The sequence below is a fragment of the Artibeus jamaicensis genome, unplaced genomic scaffold, assembly GCF_021234435.1.
Source record: "Artibeus jamaicensis isolate MK-2021 breed Jamaican fruit bat unplaced genomic scaffold, CSHL_Jam_final contig_685, whole genome shotgun sequence".
Lineage (NCBI taxonomy): Eukaryota > Metazoa > Chordata > Mammalia > Chiroptera > Phyllostomidae > Artibeus > Artibeus jamaicensis.
This window is the reverse complement of record NW_026521924.1, coordinates 15,072,874-15,090,644: the sequence shown is the minus strand read 5'-3', so window position 1 is coordinate 15,090,644 and position 17,771 is coordinate 15,072,874. Positions and strand designations below refer to the sequence as shown.

The 17,771-nt window shown below is 43.9% G+C and overlaps 1 protein-coding gene across 1 annotated transcript; it reads right to left on the bottom strand.

The window, feature by feature from the left end:
* Positions 1 to 1,166: 1,166 nt before the first annotated feature.
* DEFB115 (defensin beta 115) lies at positions 1,167 to 14,109 on the bottom strand. The gene is made up of 3 exons (XM_053671187.1): positions 14,016 to 14,109; positions 12,262 to 12,420; positions 1,167 to 1,279 (listed from the first exon to the last, which is right to left on the bottom strand). Exons 1-3 carry the CDS (start codon positions 14,107 to 14,109, stop codon positions 1,167 to 1,169), a joined length of 366 nt encoding a protein of 121 aa, XP_053527162.1.
* Between the last annotated feature and the right edge of the window lie 3,662 nt (positions 14,110 to 17,771).

Below are 17,771 nucleotides of genomic sequence, written 5' to 3'. Positions count from 1 at the left end.
CAAACCTGCTGTTGTAGGTTTCCATTGAATTCTTTTGTGCAGTCATTGTATTCTTCGACTTCACTAATTCTGTATGTTTTTTTTAATAGCTTATATTTTTTGTTGAACTTATTTTGTTCATGTAGTGTTTTTTAATTGAGTTGTCTGTGTTTTTTATCACTCTTTGAATTTTTTAAAGAGGACTACTCTAAATTATTTGTCAGACAGTTCAAAGATCTCCATTTCTTTAGGGTCAATCATTGGAATTTTATTAGTTTTTTTATGGTGATGTCATGTTTACTTGACTATTCATCATCCTTGTGGACTTGCTTTGGTGTCTGTGCATTTGAGAAGGAGGTACCACTTCCAGTCCTTATGGACAGACTAACTTTGGAAAGCGAAGGCCTTCAAAAGTCAGTCCACTCAAAGATCCTGGGTGGGCCACATGCTGGCCTTCCCAGAAAGGTTTGGTGCTGGAATTTTGGGCACTTAGTGTGTGAAAAGCCTGGGATGGCAGTAGTCAGCCTGGTCCCGGGTCCTGTCAGAATCCTATGTCCGCATGTGCCCCCCCTGTAGCCTGGGTTTGCTGGTGCTATTGGAAGATTGGGACCTCAGGAGACAACCCAGCACCCGCATCTGTAGGAGACAGCCAGTGCTTGGGTGTCCTGGGAAAATGGGGCTGCAAGGGTCCTCTGGGCGCACTGGAGCCAATGGGTCCTCTGGTGAGAAACAACGGGTTTACAGAAGCCCACTAGCCTTCTGGTTCGAGGGAAGTGGTCAGTGCTGGGGTGAGTTAGGAGTCTGGGTTCGTCAGAGTCCATTGGATCCTGGGGCCACAGAAGCTGTCTGGGTCCATGGGAGCCAGAAGGTGCTATGGTAGCTTAAGGGCCTGGGTTCAATGGGGCCTCTAGGACCCTGGAGCCGAGGATGCTTTCTGGAGCGGTGGTAGCCACCTGGGCCTGCTGAGCTACCTGGGGTTGCTTGAGCTGACAGGCACCTAGGCTTGTAGGGACCTGTGCAGAACCTGAAACTGAGGAAGCCAGCTGGAGCCCCTGGAGACGCCTGGGGTCACTGGTAGCTGCCAGGGTGAGTTGGGGCCTGGATTTTCAGGAGCCTTCTGGGAGCCCAGTGATGCCAGAGCTGCCTCAGGTATGGAAGCCTCCTGAGACCACTGAAGCCAGCAGGCTTCAGGGTGAACAGGGGGTCTCAATATGTGGGAATCTGGTACTGTGGATGCTGGGGTTAGCTGGAGGCCTAGATTCATGGAAGCCCACTGGGAACTTAGTGTCATGGATGCCACCTGGAGCAAGCAGGAGCCAAAGTTACAGGAGGGCCTGATTTGTGGAAACCTACTGGGACCCTGGTGTCAGCGGGAGTCATCTGGAGCCATGAGAGCTGTCTGCTTCTCCCTTCAATTCTGTCCGGGTTTGCTTCTGACATTTAGGAGTTCTTGTCCTGAGGCTTCCATCCATAGTCCCCAGAAGCTCAATGAAGCAGCAGTGCCTACCACTGCTTTCAGCAGCCTCCAACCTGACACCAAATGACACCCCATTTATGTCAGTTCCCTAAGTCCAGCAAGGCAGAAACTAGTCCCTACAGTGCTCTGAACTAACCCAGAACATTGTAAACAGATTCCACTTTCCTCCTTCCACCCTGATGGAGGCACTGAGAAATGGGGGGCTTCCTCATCACCATGCCATGTTGCACCAGAGAGCGGATGGGGCAAAAGCAAGCAAGCAAAAAAAAAAAAAAAAAAAAAAAGAGCGTGGATGGGGACAAATGTTCCCAACATTCTTTTTTTAAGTATATTTTGTTGATTAAGCTATTACAGTTTTACCCCACTCTGTATAGTACCCCCTTCTCTCCAGCAATCCCCCACCTTTGTTCATGTCCTTGGGTCATGCATATAAGTTTTTTGGCTTTTCCATTTTCAATACTTTTCTTAACATCCCCCTAATTTGTACCTACCAATTTTGCTTTTTAATTCTTATACATGTCCCCCATTCTCCCATTTCCTCCTTTCCAGTGATAACCCTCTGAATGATCTCCATATCTATAATTGTTTCTGTTCTAGCTGCTTGCTTAGTTTGTTTTTGTTTTTGTTTTTTTTAGATTCAGTTGTTGATAGTTGTGAGTTTGTTGTCATTTTAACATTCATAGCTTTGATCTTCTTCTTTTTCTTAAGTAAGCCCCTTTAACATTTCATATAGTAAGGAGTTGGTGATGATGAACTCCTTTAGATTTATCTTGTCTGGGAAGCACTTTATCTGCCCTTCAATTCTAAATCATAGCTTTGCTGGGTAGAGTAATCTTGGTTTTAAGTCCTTGCTTTTCATCACTATGAATACATCTTGCCAGTCCCTTCTCGTCTGCAAAATTTCTTTTGAGTAATCAGATGAGAGTCTTATGGGAACTCCTTTTTAGGTAACTCTCAGCTTTTATCTTGCTGGTTTTTTTTTTTTTAAGATTTTACTTATTTATCTTTAGAGGGGAAGGGAAGGAGAGAGAAAGAGAAATATCAATGTATGGTTGTATCTCATGGGTCCCCTGCTGGGAACTGGCCTGCAACCCAGGCATGTGCCCTGACTGGGAATTGAACCGCGGTAGTGTAGTTCTCAGGCCTGTGCTCAATCCTCTGAGCTACACCAGCCAGGGCTATCTTGCTGTTTTTAAGGTTCTCTCTTTATCCTTAATCTTCGGCATTTTAATTATGTGTCTTGGTGTGGCCCTCTTTAGGTCCAACTTTTTTGGGATTCTGTGTTTTCTGGACTTGTCGTCTATTTTTTTTTTGCCAAATTAAGGAAGTTTTCTTTCATTATTTTTTCAAATATATTTTAAATTTCTTGCTATTCCTCTTTTCCTTCTGGCATCTTTATGATTCAGATATTTTTACTTTTGGAGCTATCCCAGAGTCTTATTCTCTCATTTTTTAAAAATTCTTTTATCTTCATTCTGTTCTGGTTGATTGTTTTTTTCTTCCTTGTATCCCAAATCATTGATTTGAACCTCAGCTTCCTTCTCTTCACTGCTGGTTCCCTGTGGATTTTTCTTTATTTCACTTAGTGAAGCCTTCATTTCTTCCCTTTTGCTTTTGCCATACTCAATGAGTTCTCTGAGCATCCTTATCACCAGTGTTTTGAACTCTACATCGGATAGGTTGGCTATCTCGGTTTCACTTAGTTCTTTCTCTGGGGTTTTGTTTTTCTCTTTCATTTGGGCCATGTTTCTTCCTCTCCTCCATTTGGCAGCATCCCTGAGTTTGTTTCTGTATATTAGGTAGAGCTCCTTTGACTCCCTGTCTTAGTGTACCTATTAAGTTGTATGGGGTAAGAGCTTTAGGTAGTCACCAGGATAGGGCAACCCACTTTGGGAATTCACTGCTTTGTGGTTCTGTACGTGGGGGAGGAGTCAGAGAGGGGACAGTGACACTGCTTGCTCATTACTTGCCCCATTTCCAGTCACTTCATCCCCTTCCTATATATAAGTGGTGCCCCTCTAGCTGCTGCCCTGGTGGTTGTTCCCAGAGTGGGTGGGTGTGCATTCATTCTGGACCATGCAGGCCCTTTAAACAGATTCTCCCGAGAGACTGGCAGTTTCTTCCACTGCCCCAACCCCCACTGGTTCTTACAGCCAGAAGTTATGAGGCTTTAGCTTCCCGGGGCTGGAACCCTGGGCTGCTCAGTCTGGCCTGGGCTGGGATCGCTTACTCCCAATGTATCCCTCTCAATGTTATCCTCCCATGAGTGGGGGACCACCAGTTCCACTGGCCACCTCACTGCCGTGCCTTGCCTTGCTGCTGCCATACCACATCCTCTCCATCCCTGCTCCCCAGCTCTGCCCCTCCTACCCATCGGGACAAATGTGGCTTCAATCTTTGGTTGTGACTTCCATATAGTTCAATTTTCTGGCTGTTCTGGGTGGTTTTTTTTTTTAAAGATTTTATTTATTGCCCTGGCTGGTGTAGCTCAGTGGATTGAGCACGGGCCTGTGAAGCAAAGGGTTGCCAGTTTGCTTCCCAGTCAGGGCACATGCCTGGGTTACAGGCCAGGTCCCCAAAAGGGGACATGTGAGAGGCAACCGCACATTGATGTTTCTCTCTCACTCTTTCTCCTTCCCTTCCCCTCTCTCTAAAAATAAATAAATAAAATATTTTTTAAAAAGATATTTTAACTGGTTTTGTTACAGAACAGATCCTGGTGGTGGTGAATGATATACTATTACTGAATGGACCCACCTTTGTGCTCTGGGGGTCCTCTACCTTGTACTATGTTTACCTTGCCTGCCTCCAGGGAAAGACGTCTCTTAGTTCCAGAGACTGGTGAAAAGGAAAGGGATAATTTATTTAAAGAGTTATGCAAATTTAAGAGTAATGACCAAATGTCTTCATTGAGATCCCAAAGCCCTTTAGAACACCCACAAATGCACAGTCCTTCCTTCCCCCTCTGCCCAGTCTGGGGTACCGTATCTCAGAAAAACAAATAGAAGTCCATGGTTCTTCTCTGCTCAAGCCGCGTGGTCCAAAAAAGACGTGGCAGGGCTACCATACCTGGGTTTAAATCCTTGTGCCAATCTTCCTCTGCAGCACCATTCCCGACTCCTCCCACAATTGGCCACAGCTTGCCAGCATTCCCGTATTTTTCCAGCTTTACTGGGCTGCCATAGTAAGTCTGGGCAGGTGTGGCCCTGTGGTGTGGAGCCAATTATCTCCAAGCTCTTTCACAGGCTCTGTAACCAGGGGGAGTTGCCTCCCAGTTATATCATGGATTGAAGTCACTCCCATCCCCCTGGCTCAATGCATGGCCACAGCTGTTTAACATATCTATGAAACCAGTTAAAGGTTATAGACATGTTAAATGACCATTCTAGAGGGTATATGCAAAACTGTTGCTATTCAAAACAACTCTCAATGGCCCAGCTCCATGCATCTCATCCCCCAGCTCAGACTTATACAGATGAGAACATCCTATATATATTTTTTCCTAATATTTCCTGGACACACTGAGTTCTGGACCTCATTACAAATCCCTTGGCTGCCCTTTGGAGCCCCCCTTGGCTGCATCCTGTTACAGTTTCTGGAGTTCCTTTCCACAAAGTTCCTTTGGTACACATGTTGTTTATTTCCTGTTTCTATGAGGGAAATGAGAACTTAAAGCTTTCTTGTCTACCATCTTGCTGATGATGTCACTCCAGCGTTCTGACTCATGTAGACCAGAACTATAACTTCAGTTCTCTTCCTTACCAAATTGGGGACCTCAGCAGAGACATCACATCTCTGTGCTATAATTTTCTTATGTTGACAAATGGATATGATGATCCTTTTCGTTGAAGCAACATACAAATATTCTTGACACAAGTGGTGTTAAATGTTTGCTAGTAGTTCTTATTTTTTCCCAAAGACCTTATTTTTTAAAAAACCCAACTATTACTCCTGATTAATGTTGATAGAATGCTAGCTATATATGTCAGAAATTGTATTACTAAAGCATTTTCAGGCAAAGGATATATATGTGTGTATATCCTTTGCCTGAAAATACTTTAAACCATATATATATATATGGTTTGCTTACCTGTACATGGTTGTGAATGCACATCTATACATCTGTGGGTGTTTATTGCAAACACATATGTCCATGTTCAGTTTGTATATGATTGTGGATCTGTGAATAAATTAAAATGTCCACATGTATCCATGCTATTGTGCCCATTGTTTATTATTTCAAAACACAGAGTCACTGGTAAATATGTGTATGCTCTAATTTGGAGTGGCTATCTCAAAAAAAATTGAGCATTAAGAACACAAGTTCAGGCAAATTGGAACTTGCCCAATTTTGTAGTCTTAAACTCTCAGAAAAATACCTTTATTTAATAATAATAACAATAGAAACAACAACAATAATAACAAGAAGGACTAGGGTTTAGTTATCTCTCAGTAAGGCTCTTATTCTAAGAACTCACATATATAAACTCATTTAACAATCACAAGAACCGAAGGAAGTAGTCTCTTTCATCATTATTGCTATTATACAGCTGAGAGCAGCGAAGGGACAGAGAGCTGACATTCCTTATCCAAAGACCAAGATCTGGTAAATAACAGAATGCAGGTTTGAAGCTAGATGATTTTGATTCCAGTCCTGTTCGCTTAACATTCTATGTCTTCTGTTATCATGGCTGCGTAGAGTCTAACCAAAGCCATATTTTTTTCCAGGAGGCATGAAAAAATTAATCCCCAAAGTTAAGACACAGAAATTTGCAAATATATGTGAGGGAGACCAAGGAGTATGCAGAAAGAAATGCAAAGAATCTGAAATTATAATGCACTACTGTTTAAACAACAAAATATGCTGTGTGAAATCATCTTCAACCATTCTTACTAGCGTCATTGTGGAGGACACTGAGTGGAGAAAATTTGTCACCACCACAAGTCAACCTTTTTACTGAAGATCCTCAACCTTTTCTCCTTTTGGAAACCTTCCTGTCAAATATCCCCACTATAAAGTTGCATTCCAGCCTTTTGTGTCTGTCTTTTATTCTATGAAGATTCATGATTGGAAGAGGAAAGCTGGGTGGGGGCTATAGAATTTGGGAAAAAGCTCCAGTCATGAAAACAAAATGCTGAGATGTTACAGAGGAAGGGAGATTATAGTTTGCCTTGCTCATCACAGATCATGAAAAAGACATAGACAGGTATTTGCCAAAATTGGATACTTAAATGGCCACTCTACATGTGACTGGGTGTCAGTACTCATCACTTATCAAGGAAAAGCCTAGGACAACCTCAGTGAGCTCTTACTCAGCATATGCCAACATGGCCGAGCACATGACAATGCCATACGCTGAAGGGGATGCAGCGGAACTGGCACCCTCATCCTCTGCTGGTAGGTATATAAATGAAACACTGAGCATCTGCTTCACCACGCCCACTTACTTGAAGTATATACATGTAGAAATGTATACATATATACACCATATCACCACACTGTATATCAAATCATCATGCATTAAATGATGCCATGCAAAACAACTCTGATACAATTTTTATTTATAAAATAAAACCAAGTAAACAAAGACATCTCTCTGGGAGGAAAAGGAATGAATATACAAGACTTAGAGTAGGTAGAAGTACTGTTCAGGTGTTGATTACAGAGAAACATAAGTGTGCTTTGCAAGAAGACTCTTCCCAGCAAAGGGGGAAGCCCATAAAAAGGGGGGAAAGAAGCCCTGGCTGGTATAGCTCAGTGGTTTGAGTGAGGGCTGTGAACCAAAGGGTTGCCAGTTTGATTCCCAGTAAGGAAACATGCTTGGGTTGCAGGCCAGGTCCCCAGTGGGGTCCACATGAGAGACAACCACACACTGATGTTTCTTTCCCTCTCTTTCTCACTCCCTTCCTTTCTCTAAAAATAAAATAAATAAACTCTTAAAAAAAAACAACAAAAGCGGAGAGAGAAACATTAAGAACACAAGTTGGTTGTGAGGTTCATGGTGGGAACTGAAAGGGAGACTACCAAGGCAGGCCAGAAGTGATCATAAAGAGAGTGCAGAATTGATTCCTTTAATCATTGTATGGCTGAAGGGTTCAAAAGGAAAAATTGAAAATGGGTTTTAGATATAATCCCCTGGCAAATGAATAGAAAAAATAAAGTGAGTTAGAGTCATAATGGAAGACAGAGCATAGGACACAAATGTTATAGTGTGTGATTGGATTCGGTAGGGCTGCCACAACAGAGTACAACACAGGGCGGCTTACACAACAGACATTTGTTCTCTTACAATTCCATAGGCTAAAAGTGCAAGATCAAGGTATTGGCAGAGCTGGTTTCTCTGGAGGCCTCTCTCTCTGATGTGTAGGTGACCATCTTCTCTGTCTTCTCTCTGTGGAGACGTGACTTCCCTTCCATGTGGCTTTGTGTCTTCTTCTTACAGGGATGCAAGTCCCATTGCATTAGGACCCACCCTAATGATTCAGATGGTTTTGATTCCAGTCCTGTGCACTTAACAATCCATGTCTTCTATCATCATGGCTGCATAGAGTCTAACCATATGATTAGACTAAAGGATTTAACATAATCGCCTCTTTAAATTCAGACCCTATCTCCAGAGACAGTTTCATTCTTAGGTCCTGGTGATTAGAACTTCAACATATGAATTTTGGCATTTTGAGGGGACACGTTTTAGCCAATAATAGTGAGCGAGGAAAGGTGATGGTGGAATTAGAACAGGTAGAGGCCAAGACGGAGAACGGGTGCTGTGGAGGCAGACTCGAGCAGCCTTTGTGGCTGACATGACAGGGGGGTCAGGGAGGAGCAAGGAAGTGTGAAAGACGTATTTTAGGGTCATGGTTTGAATACTCGGGTTGAGGCCACATTTGTTTCTCAGTCTCTCTTCATCTTCCGTATCTTTGCCTTCTAAGGAGGCATCTTCTAAAGTCACAGGTAGAGAGTGGATTTTCACCATTATTTCAAGAATGCAAAAGGCTTTAAGGTTTGAAAGGCATATGGAACTTATAGCCTAGTCCAACACCTCCATTTGGGGGATGGGCAAACTGAGGCCTAGAGTAGCGAGGTAACTTAGCAACATCTTATTAGTGCATCTGGATTTTCCCTGCACCCTTTTCAATTCTGTAGGACTAGGGCCTGGAGTCATGTTTATTCAGCTCTCAAAGACCCCTGGGCCCAACTGTGGGTGTAATTTCTCTAACCAAAATTATATAAATAGAAGTCCCCACAACTTTTGGCTATAAAAACCAGTGGGAATTGGGACTTCCACCAAGATGGAGGAGTAGGTGAAAGCACTGCACCTTCTCGCACAAACAAGTTTAAAAACAATAAAGTTTTAGCAACAAAAACACAGCCAAATGACAGAAAATTGAACTACACGGAAGTCTGACAACAATGAACCCTTCAGCCAAACAGGCAAGAGGGGCAGAGCCAACAGCAGAGTGGGGTCAGGCAGGAAAGATCCACCGGACCCACCCAGGCGTGCGACCCAGGTGCGCCAGCAGCTGTGGGTGGATCCCAGGTGTGGAGAAGCAGAGGGACCCACTGAGGGCTGATTGCGGTCACACATTCGTGCACAGATAAACCGGTGAAGGAGCGAGCAGTGAGACAGACCGTGCAGGCCCCAGCAGCAGGAAGCAGCAGAGGGAACTGCTTTATCCCCTCTCTGACCCCGCCCCCACACACAGCATCACAAACCAGCAACCTGGGTGGCCCCGCCCTGGTGAACAACTAAGGCTCTGCTCCTCATACCTAACAGGCACGAACAGATCAAAACATGGCTCAAGAACAACTCAGAGCCCCAGAGCCAATAAATCTAAGCAATGAAGAAATAGCCAAATTTTCAGATGCACAGTTCAAAACACTGGTGATCAGGATCCTCACAGAACTGGTTGATTTTAGTCACAAATTAGAGGAACACATGAAGGCTAAACTAATTGAAATGAAGGGAAATACACAGGAAACCAATAGTAATGGAAAGGAAACTGGGACTCAAATCAAAGGAGTGGACCAGAAGGAGGAAAAAAATGACCAAACAGAAAAGGCTGAAGAAACAAGAATTCAAAAAAATGAGGAGAGGCTAAGGAACCTTCAGGACATCTTTAAACATTCCAACATTCAAATTATAGGGGTACCAGAGGGGGAAAAGGAACAGCCACAAGTGGAAAACTTATCTGAACAAGTAATAAAGGAGAACTTCTCCAATATGGCAAAGGAAATAGACTTCCAGGAAATCCAGGAAGCACAGAGAGTCCCAAAGAAGTTGGACCCAAGAAGGAACACACCAAGACACATCATAATTACATTAGCCAAGATGAAAATGAAGGAGAGAATCCTAGAAGCAGCAAGAGCTAAGGGGACAGTCACCTACAAAGGAGTTCCCATCAGACTGTCAGCAGATTTCTCAAAAGAGACCTTACAGGCAAGAAGGGGCTGGAAAGGGGTATTCCAAGTCATGAAATCCAAAGACCTACATCCAAGATTGCTCTATCCAGCAAAGCTTTCATTTAGAATGGAAGGGCAGATAAAGTGCTTCTCAGATAAGATCAAATTCAAGGAGTTCATCATCACCAAGCCCTTATTATATGAAATGTTAAAGGGACTTACCTAAGAAAAAGAAGATAAAAAAGATGAAGTGAAAGGACAGCAAACTCACAGTTATTAAGAACCACACCTAAAACAAAAGCAAACTAAGAGGACAGCTAGATCAGGAGCAGAATCATAGAAATGAAGATTACATGGAGGGTTAGCAACAGGGGAGTGGGAGAAGAAGAAGGGGGGAGAAGGTACAGAGAATAAGTAGCACAGACAGTGTATAGAAAATAGATAGGGGGGAGGGCAAGAATAGTAGGGGAAATATAGAATCTAAAGAACTTGAGACACATGGTCATAAACTAAAGAGGGGGAATGGTGGGGGAGGGGTGTGCAGGTGGAGAGGAATGAAGGGAGGAATAGAACAACTGTAATGGCATAATTAATAAAATATATTTCTAAAAAATTATATAAACACTCTCGGTACAGGAACAGGAAGCTGCTAAGGACTTTCTGCACCCCCTGATGTGGTCTGGGTTGATGCTAAAGTATTAACGGGAGTCACAGTGTCTAGGTAATCCGAGATCCTGACTGATCCACTCTCTACGTGTCCCAAACACATCCTTTTAGTTTTGGGATGGAAATGTTACTTCATAGTACTGCAGTGGGGAAAATGAGAGAATTAATGTGAAAGTATTTTGAGTGGTGGGTTAAAGGGTAAGGTGTTGCCATTATTGTGACGACTGTACCTTGTCTTTCAACCATGTTGTCTAGATAATTGTGTCAATAGGGGCTAGAGATAATTTTCAACTTTAGACATGACCAGCCTTGGCCTCTGAACTAAGTCTATCTGCTGAGTGGAAACAACTTCCTCCTTCACTGCAACTCAGAATAATTTGTATTTGTGCCTGGATATACCAGTTGGTTCTGGGCTTGTTACATATTTTAACCACAAGGAGGCTCACCAAGCTTTTCCCTTTCACACACCTTCCCCGTTCAGGAAGTGCCTTCTGGGGAGGAAGAGCACAGGGAAGCTTTTCTTACTGCACTGTCGTTTTCTACTTGGAGGAAGCACAACTCCTGAACTCGGGCACCGTGGGCTCAAAGTCCTGCCACTGACCTAGTGGTCTGTGCCTTTGGGGCGATTCATTTAAAGGCTACAAAGTTTAGTTTCCTCTTCTGGAAAAGGAACATACACACCTTTGTTTTCCTGTGCTTCGCTTTATCCTGTGTGCCTCACAGATATGGTTTATTTTATGTTTTTTTTCTGACGGAGGCTCCATAGTAACCACCAGCAAAATAATGATGACTTCCTGAAGGTTCAGATAATGGTTAGCATTATTTTTAGTAGTAAAGTGTTTTTTTAATTAAGGTTTTTTAGATGTAATATTATTGAACAATTAATAGGCTACAGTATAGTGTAAACATAACTTTTATATGCACTGGGAAACCAAAACGTCTGTTTCGCTTTTTGCAGAATCTACCTTGGTTAGGTGGTGTGGAACGGAACCTGCAGCATCTCTGAGGTGTGCCCTTAGTTTTGCCTCATGAAGCAGTTGTTATGACAAAATGAGGTTGTGTATGTTAAGTGCTTAGGACAAGGCCTTGCGCACAGAAAGTTCTCAGCAACTGTTGAGGGTTTTTGTTCGGTTTTTACTATGTTTCCCTTCCATTTGGTTGGGGTGGAAATGGTTGCCCCCGGTCAGAAGGCATGGCAATCTTTGGACAGCAAAGTACGACTAGGAGATTAAGGTAAGGGATTAAATTCTAAGAGTAAGACCACAAGACAGAGCCTTGGGCTAACCCTTGAGCTAAACAGGCAAAGAGAGCCTCTGGATCACACTAGCCTAGCTCAACAACCCAGGGTGAGGCATTAGACGCAGATGAGGGGCCAAGGTGGGGTTCGAGTTAGTGTGGAAAACTTCCCCAGCCAGAGACCTCATGGCACATAATCAGAGGCTTAGGAATTCAGTATCCAGACCCTATAAAACTGTCTTACTGTGAGAACCAATACTATCAGACATATCCTGGGACAATCTAGAGATATTAAGCTACCCAGGACTAGAGAGATGAGATAGTGTGATAGCTAGCATGAGCATATTTTTCTTTAATGAACTGTGGGAATACCCAGCAGGTATCTAAAATCTAAGAAGCATGCAGGTGCCCCAGAGAGTCATTTCACTTGCACGTTATAAAGTCTGTTGACATTCTTTCCTCACGCGTCTTAAAGAGATAGTTGTACTGGCCATAGTCTTACGTATCATCTCTTGTTTCTTGAGAACACTTGATGATTTTGGCTTTATTAGAGGGATGCAGCAAATTTTTTTTCCTATACATTTTTCTTTCTCTTTCTCATTTTCTTTGCAAGCTGTCCTGCATTGGCCAGTACTGTAATCGCACCTGTGGACCCATCCATCTATCAAAATAAACAGAGATGAATAAACAAACACACAAAAAAAGAATTAAGACTATTATCCTAAGGGTGTTGGTCACTGTAGTGATAATGGTGCATGTAGAATGCTTACTGCTGGTCTCAAACTGCACTAGATACGAGTGGTTATCTCTCTTCCTCCCACTGGACTTTATGCCTGTGTTTATGATGTTCCCACTTCCAAAATTTTTCACAGGCTCAACAACCCTGGTTTCTCCTTGTCTCCAAATACAGGTGCTTGCCAGGGAGTGGACCTACACCTTCAGTTCCCCATCCCCCCATTCATTATTCACTCATCGGTGATTTGTTGGGCACTTGCCATGCGCCAGGCATTGTTCTGGTGCTCCAGATGACGCCTAGAACAGGACTTTGAGCACTGAACGATCAATTTATATTGCTGACTTGTAGGCTAATGTTCTCGATGCTATAACACTGCCCTTATATGATTTATCATTTCTGACTTAGCCCTACCTAGGTCAATAAAATACAGAGTGCAGACCCCGCTTCCCCAGCACATTGGATTCAATTGAGAGATCAGAGTATCTTGGTTTAAATTACACATTCCCTCTACTTGATTTTTCCCCAGACTCTACTCCTGGTAGGGAGTTTCCAATTCTCTCTTTCTCACCAGGCTGTTCAGACTGGAAAAATCAAAGTCGAGATGACTCTGGTTCTGTCAGTCAATGTGCAGACTCGTTCTCCAACGTGTCTTTTGCATCTGCAACTCCCTCCTCTGAGTTGCTTTCGCCAGAGTTGAAGGCAGGCTGAAATCAACCCAAGGTTAGTCCAGCGTTACCTTCTTCTGCTTCTAGAGCAACTGAGTGGTTGGCAAAGACTTTCAGTTTGAAAATCTGATCCAAGAGAAGATGCAACTTCCAACAGCAATGACCAAAAGGAAAACCACAGAATTAAACATCGTAAACTTTAGAAGCACCAGGAAGCCTAAGTGGAAACATTTCCATTAGAAAGTTATTCACCACTTGGCCAGGAAGCCTGTTGTGTTGTGAGATAGCTCTGGCCATGTTTCATTTGGTATCCAGAATCTTCTGCCCTAACTCCAGCACTACCTTAAAACCATAGGTATCCAACATCAACCTACATATTTTTCACTGTATACTCAAAGGCAAGAGCAAGATCCCTCCTCTGATTGCTCTAAAGGAGCATCCAAAGCCAAACAAGAATGGAGAGGTAAAATAATGGGACTGGTTCCTGCAAGAGGTGCTATCAATAGGAAGTGAAATTGAAGTGGAAGGTGCGTGGGATGAGATTCTGTTGACATCTGGGCCAAGGATATTAAGAACACTTAAGGATGTTGGGGTCACTTCTGCATATAGAAGGACTTCATACAAGACACCCTGGTTTCTGCTGATATTCACCAGGTTCCCTGATGAGAAGCACCATCATGGTGGAGGGCGACAGACTGCCCTTATTAATGGAGCATATTCATTATAAGGCTTCTCACCGAATCTCAGCCATGCCTGTGAGCTGTGCTCACTTTCACACGTGTTCAGTTTCCCGGTGATTCTACGAGCAAGACCCTGTTCTTACTCCCTTTCCCCTCCTCTCCACAGTCTGGTTACCTGGGGAAGCCTGAGGCAGGACCACAAGGACAGCTAGGGCCAGGAGCAAGAATTTAACGTATCCTGAGGGGGGCGAGGAAAGATCCAGCAGCATACTGAATGTGCTAGGGAAGGCAGGTCTTCACTCTGCATTTTATTGCCTTGGGTAGCGCTGAGTCATGGGCAATAAATCAGAGAAGAGCAGAGTGTTCCACCACGCAGAACATCAACCTGCGGGTCAGCGATACAAATCAGTCATCTAATGCTTAGAGTCCTTCTCTACACGTCATCTGGGAGCGTGGACAGCATCAGCAGAAGGTGCACAAGGCCTGCACAAGTTGTGACATTGTGAAGAGAATGGGTCCACTTTCTTTTTTTTCCCCCTTATTTTTATTGTTGACACTAATACAGATGTCCCCATTTTCTCCCACTTTAAACTCCTCCACCTATTCCCACCCCCTTGCCTCTGGCCATCTCCACACCCTTGTCTGTGTCTGTGAATTATGCATATGTGTCCTTTGGCCTATACCTTCACCTTCTTTCATCTGTTCCCCCCTTGTACTCTGAGAGCTGTCAGTCTGTTCCATGTGCCCATGCCTCTGTTTCCCTTTTGTTCATCAGTCTATTTTGTTCACTAGATTCCACATATGAGTGAGATCTTATGATATTGTCTTTCTCTTACTGAGAATAATAATCTCAGTGCAATAATCTCCCGGAGAATGGACCACTTTCCAAGGAGATTTCTTGCTCCTCTTCTTGGGTATTTAACTCTCTCCCTTATGTTCTCACACCCTCTCTCCATCCTTCTTTCTGCCATAATATTTATCAGGATGAGCTGGAACTAAGTATTTTTCTCCCCTATAGGGCCAACACCATTGAGGGCAACTTTTAATAGACAGAGAGACCCCTGGAGGCCGGGATTTCTGTCACCCAGGGCGTGCAGAGAACCTTTGTTGAAAACAGCGAATGGATGAATGCGTGTATAGTAGTCACTTGTATCTTGATGGAGCTGAGAATTGGCATTTCTCGGTTAACAAAAAGCAGGCCCAGAGAATGAAAAAGAATTGTCTAGGGTCACACTGCTGGCCAGAAAAAAACAGACAGAGAGCCCTCATAACCCGAGTCCTAGTCCAGCTCTTTCTAACTCTGTGTTGTCCTCCTTTTCTCCTACTCCAGCTCTTTAATATTAGCTGCTTCTGGGTCTTTCTTGGACTCCAGCCTCAAAGGACAGAACAGAAACCTTTCGGGCGGGTTCCCTAACAAAGGCGGCATGGAAGGGGGCACCGCCGGGGCTCCAACAGGAGGCCGGAGTCCTCTGGACTTCCCTTTCTGGTCCTTGGTCTGTCTTGTAGTTACTTTACACCTTTCGGCAGCTCCAGCGCTCTTCTTTTCTACTTGCTTCTTCCTACATTTGGCAAGTATGTCCCTACATTAGGGACGGCTGGATGGGATTGAGAAAACCTTTTTACACTTGATATCCAGTAGTACCTTCTCCAGAACAGCAGTGAGCACGCGGCCAGGCACTGAACGCTCCCATACGTGACCCCCAGAATCCTCGCAAGGCCTCTGATAGGCAGATGTGATTTGCTCAGGGTGACACCGCGCTTAGGGATGATTTCCGGATTCAGATCTGGTTTACCTGTCCTCAGAGCGCCTCTTCTGTCACCCCAGAGGTCTATGCCTGAGTAATGACGGAAAGGAAGGCCTGTTTAACCAGAAAAGCAGTGCTGGGCTGCAGAGAGTTGTAGTCCCTATCTTCCGAAAGGCGTGTTCTGCACACGCCTAGAGGGCAGAACGAAAAGTCTTGGGTGGAAATTGCACCCGGACAGGTTTATGCTAATTGGAAAGAACTCGGATAACCAGAACCATCTGGAAATGGCTGGGCCGTCTGAGAGAAGCGGTGGCTCCCTGTGTCCCAGTGCTCCAGACTGAGCCCACGGGATCATTTCTCTCAGATTCTCCAGGGAGGACTGCTGAGTTGGCTGAAGAGGAGTCTGTGCCCCAAGGACACAGTGCCTGGCGCTGGGTCTAAGAGGAGGAGAAAGAAAGTCCTGCGGTTCTGGTCAGGGAGAAAGACAACAAACCTAAAAGGCCAGGTGGTAGCAGTGCTATAAACAAAAACAGGCCTTAGCCAATGTGGCTCAGTGCATGGAGTACCTACCTATGGACCAGAAGGCCACAGGTTCGATTCCCAGTTAGGACACACAACTGAGTTGTGGAACAGGTTCTTGGTTGGGGATGTGCGAGAGGCAACCACACATTGATGTTTCTCTTCCTCTCTCTCCAAAAATAAGTAAAATCTTTTTTAAGAAAAAGGTAAGGGACAGAGAATAATATGGGGTGTGTGTGTGTGTGTGTGTGTGTGTGTGTATCTATTTTGAACAGATTACTCAAAATGGACTCTCTGAGGAAGTGGCATTGGGTAGAAACTTAAATGATGTGCTGAGGAAGGTAGCCAGCCACATGGGTATCTAGACTCTTGCAGGCAGTGAGAGCAGCAAGAGCAAGGGCTCTGAGGAAGGAAAGTTCTCGGTATCCCAGGAAGAGCCAAAGTCAAGTGTGTCTGGAAGAGAGTGAGTGAGGGAACGAATCAAAGGAACTTACAGCACAGAGGCCGCAGAGCCACCTCAAGTCAGGTCTTACGGGGTCCTAACAAGGACTTTGGAGTTTATTTGCTATGCAATAATTGTATTCTACACCTTGAGAGCCCTTCAAATATGAGCGTTTGCCTTAGCCTTTTTGTCTATAAGGCATCACTTTCTTCATCTGTCAGGTCAAGCATCTGGGCTAAAGTAGAGTTTCCTGAAACATGTGACCCTTGTCCCTGGTGGTATGAGTGATGATTTAGATGGCAAAATAAGTACATATTTTTAAGTATTTTAAAAAATATTTTATTTATTTATCTTTAGAGGGGAAGGGAAGGAGAGAGGGAGAGAAACATCAATGTTCAGTTGCCTCTCGTGCGTCCCCTGATGGGAACTGGCCTGCAACCCAGGCATGTGCCCTGACTGGGAATTGAACCTCGATCCTTTGGTTCACAGGCCCGCACTCAAGCCATTGACCTACACCAGCCAGGGTATAAGTACATATTTTTAATAATTTTTATCTTAATCCTCATTTGAGAAAATAATATCACTAGCCCTTGGTGTGTTGAATTTACAAACAGGTTCACTTGAGTTATGGCCAAATATGGGTTTTAGTACATGGAATGTGTTCTATAAAAATATTAAGCAAATGATACTATAGCTTATCAATGATTTGGTAAAAAGTTTGCAAGATAATACACAAATGGCTAAATTTTGTGCTAGAAAATTGATAATCCGACTCCAAATCCGCTGCTCTGGCACCAGGGAATACTGCCTCACCAAACACATAAATCTTCTGCTAGCAACTGTGTCTTTTTCTGTTTATTTTGTTAACTTTTTATTTTGAAATTACCATAGACTAACAGGAGGTTGCAAAGAGCGTGAAGAAATCCTGTGTCTGCTCTACCCACTTTCTCCAAATGTCCCATTTTGAACAACCACAGTACAGTGTCAGAACAAGAAAAACGAGCTCGGTACAACGCTGAGGTGTCCTCTGCGTCATCTGAGCACAGGTGTGGATACAATGTTAGCAATCGACACGCAGGACTCTTCCACCACCACTGAGATTTCCCCTGTGCTAACCCTCTGCAGTCACACTAGCCTCTACTTCCCAGCGTCCCTACCCCCGGCCACTAACAATTTGCTCTCTATCCCTCTAATTTTGTCATTTCGAGAACTTTTTCTAAATTTA